Source organism: Peromyscus eremicus, chromosome 1 (assembly GCF_949786415.1).
Source record: "Peromyscus eremicus chromosome 1, PerEre_H2_v1, whole genome shotgun sequence".
Taxonomy (NCBI): Eukaryota; Metazoa; Chordata; class Mammalia; order Rodentia; family Cricetidae; genus Peromyscus; species Peromyscus eremicus.
This window is the reverse complement of record NC_081416.1, coordinates 137,411,453-137,414,702: the sequence shown is the minus strand read 5'-3', so window position 1 is coordinate 137,414,702 and position 3,250 is coordinate 137,411,453. Positions and strand designations below refer to the sequence as shown.

Sequence of the window (3,250 nt, the reverse complement as noted above, 5' to 3'; positions counted from 1 at the left end):
GTTTTACATTCTAAGCCACAAGAGAACAGCAAAACTGCAAGAGAAGACAAACACTGAAAAAAGCAGCTTACTGTCTTTCGCTTTAACTTGATAACAGTTAGTTGACCCAGGCCCTCTCCCTTGGCCTGTTTCCCCAAGAACATTTTCCAGTTTACAGCTCACTCATGCTTCTGGGTTAAAACCACCTTTCTTCTGAGTATCAGAGATCAAGGGTTTCAGATGTACTAACTCTCTCTAACTTCTCTGGGGTTCCTAGTAGATGAGGCAGAGGTGTAAATGTAAAATTGTCTGTCAAGTTTCTTTCCTGAGGGGAACCATTTCTCACTGCTGACAGTGACAGTGGAACATTAAGATGTGGTACTCACTCCAAGGACTGATGCATGCATGCAGCCTGCAGTGTGTTCACTGGTCCTTTCCCTAGGTGCCTTACTATGAAGTGGCAAGACAAGCTTCTCTTTCTGCTCTTTCAGGGGATGGTGTCTCAGCTTCATGCTGGGACCATCAGCCTGGAGAGAGACTTTCTTGGCCCACCATTGTCAAGGAGACTGTTGTGAAGTGTGAGAGGTAGTGGGATGAGCACCAGGCATGGGGGCAGTGGACTCTACTGTGGACTGTCTGAGGCACCACACCGCTGTTTACTTTGACCCAGTCATTTAACTTCGGATTCATTTCATCTGCTGGAAAACCAAGGGATTAATTTAAAACATCCTTCAGGGAGGAAGAGGTGAGAGGATCAAGGTCAGTTTGAAGCCAGCCTGGTCCAGGAATGCTGCCACTACCAAAACAGTCAGGGGTACACAGTGAGACCCTGTCTCAAATCAATACACAAAACAAAAGCAAGCAACCCCAAAGAAAATCCAACAAAAACGATCTCTTGGGTCTTTCCCAGCAGAACTGCCTAGGCTCCACGATCCTACAGAAATAAGGCTTCTGAGCCACAAGGAGCTGTCACAAAGGAGATAGATTTAAATGCTTCGAGAGGCCCTTGGCCACCTTTCAGAGCTTATTTGGATTACACACTTCCAGCAACACGGGTTTCACAAATTTTCATATCACATAGAAGCAGCAAATGAAAAGATCCCAGCGGAGAGCTGCACAAGGTAGGCACTCTAGACAGAGCTAGTCAACGACATTTTCGGTTCAATAAACACTTGGTTGAATGCCTATCGCGCATTGGGCCCTGTACCCAGGGCTGAGGCATAAACATGAGCAAGGCAGCCCGAAGGGCAAACATCTTCTGATGAGACATGGATGAAGAAGGACTTAGTAAATATTACAGAGGCAGCCAGGGCGTTGAAGAAAGTACCAAAACTAATGTAAAACAGAAGAAAAAAGGTGGTGGTGGTGTCGGGGACAGGAACATATCTCATCTGCACACTACAGTTCTGAATAGTTCTTTTTAAACAGGATGAAAAGGAGCACATGTGGTTTTAAAAGGCATAGAGAGAATGTCTCTGTTAAGTTTTAGAAATATCTCCGTCGAAAAAGAGAAAAATGGTCTTAAAAAAAAAGTTTTGGCACTTAAGAAGGGTAAGATGGCTGTGTGTTCACCTCGGAGGGAGCCACACATTCAGTGCCCCGCCACGCCTGTGAGGTGATCTGCCACGGAATTTTGAGCTGCTTTGGGACACTGGGCAAACACGTGTCCTCTCTTGCCACAGAGGTTGCACATGATGATCTTCCGGCAGTAAGGGCTCTTGTGCCCTTCTTCCCCACACCTGTAACACCTGTCCTGATTGCAGGTGCTGGTCATATGGTTCTGAGAACCACATTTGAAGCACGTCTTGGGCTGCCCCTTGTACCAACTGTAGCCCCTCTCTGTTCCCAAGAAGAAGGCTCCAGGCAGGTGCCTCAGTCCGCCCTCCCCCTGGCGCAGCTCGATCTCGCACTTGTACTCCCCAGTCCAGATCCCAAACCTGTCAGTCACTTTCATTGGCAAGGCCAGCACATCACAGTGGCGCTTGAGCCAGGTCACAATATCCTCCACATTCACGGTCTCATTCTGGAAGAGGATGAAGAGGGTCTTCAAGCTGGACTTGCTCCGCCCCAACACCACAAAGTTCTCCCAGCAGTCGTCCAGCTCCCGCTTTTCCTCATAGCTGCGGAGAAACCGGGCAAGCTTGTCTGCGGATCTGAAGCTCACATCGAACTCGCAGCTGCCAGGGATCTGGATGACAGCATAGATGTCCCCAGGATCCATGCCGACAGAGCGCAGGATGAGTGCGCCCACCACGAAATCCCGGGTCGGACAGGCACTCTCTTCTCCCTGGAAACAGATGCGCACAAGGAAGCGGCCCTTACCCAGCCTGGCGGCTGGAGGCTCATCCTGGAGTGGGCGCCCTGCAGTGGCTTCTTTGGTCGCACCAGGCCTGGCAGGGGACGCCATAGCCGCCGCCGCGGCAGCCACCGCCACCTGGGCCATCTTCCTCTGATTCGCGTCTCCAGCTCCCTTCATCCTGCAAGCTTCTGCCGCGTAGCCCACAGGGTCTCTACTGCAGCCCCTTGGGTCTCCGCGGCCGGCAGGTGGGAAGTTGCCGGGGTTCGGAGCGGCCAGGCCCGCGGGGCTGCCCAGCCTGCCACCCGCACCTCTGCCCCTTTCTTCTCCCCGCCACTGCTCACGGAAGTCGCGCTTCTTCTCTGCCAGGTTCTTTACTACCTGCGCCCAGCCCATCTTCTCTCCTGTGCCCTGGGCTTCCTCAGGCTGGGCCATAGGCTGCGGGGGGAGCGGCATCTGCAGAAGGCCCCGCTGCAGATCCTCCGCTGCTCTGCCACCTGTCGCCATCTTGCCTCTTGTCAGATGAAAATCTGGTTTTTTTTTTAAACTAATTTTTACATTGTTATGTGCTTAGAAATAGTCCCCTGGACCATTAATATAGTTATTATTTTACTCATCATCATCACAGCTAACACAACTGAAAACATCAAGTCAGACTTGATGATTGTACCACCACATTTAAATATAAAGCTTTTCAGGACTTAGAATATCCTAGGGCATTATATCCTTGTTTCCCACAGACATGACAGAATGTTTCTTTTTTTTTTTTTCTTTTTTTTTTTTTTGATTGAAAGAATCATATACCATTTAAATGAGGAAAAATAATTCCCAACGCATTAACCTGGTCTGATACATAAAGCCTAAGAATTACTGAACCTAGAGGCACTTCTTTGGCAACTTCTCTGAAGGCATGTCATTCCGAACAGTTTTCTATATATCCTTATATCCACAGGTAACTTTAGTTTTAACTCTCCA

At 49.3% G+C, this 3,250-nt stretch overlaps 1 protein-coding gene across 1 annotated transcript; it reads right to left on the bottom strand.

The window, feature by feature from the left end:
* Positions 1–1,391: 1,391 nt before the first annotated feature.
* On the bottom strand, positions 1,392–2,793 carry LOC131902326 (zinc finger CCHC domain-containing protein 3-like). The gene has a single exon (XM_059253332.1). The coding sequence runs from the start codon at positions 2,780–2,782 to the stop codon at positions 1,571–1,573; it is 1,212 nt and encodes a 403-aa protein (XP_059109315.1). The 5' UTR covers positions 2,783–2,793; the 3' UTR covers positions 1,392–1,570.
* Positions 2,794–3,250: the final 457 nt, after the last annotated feature.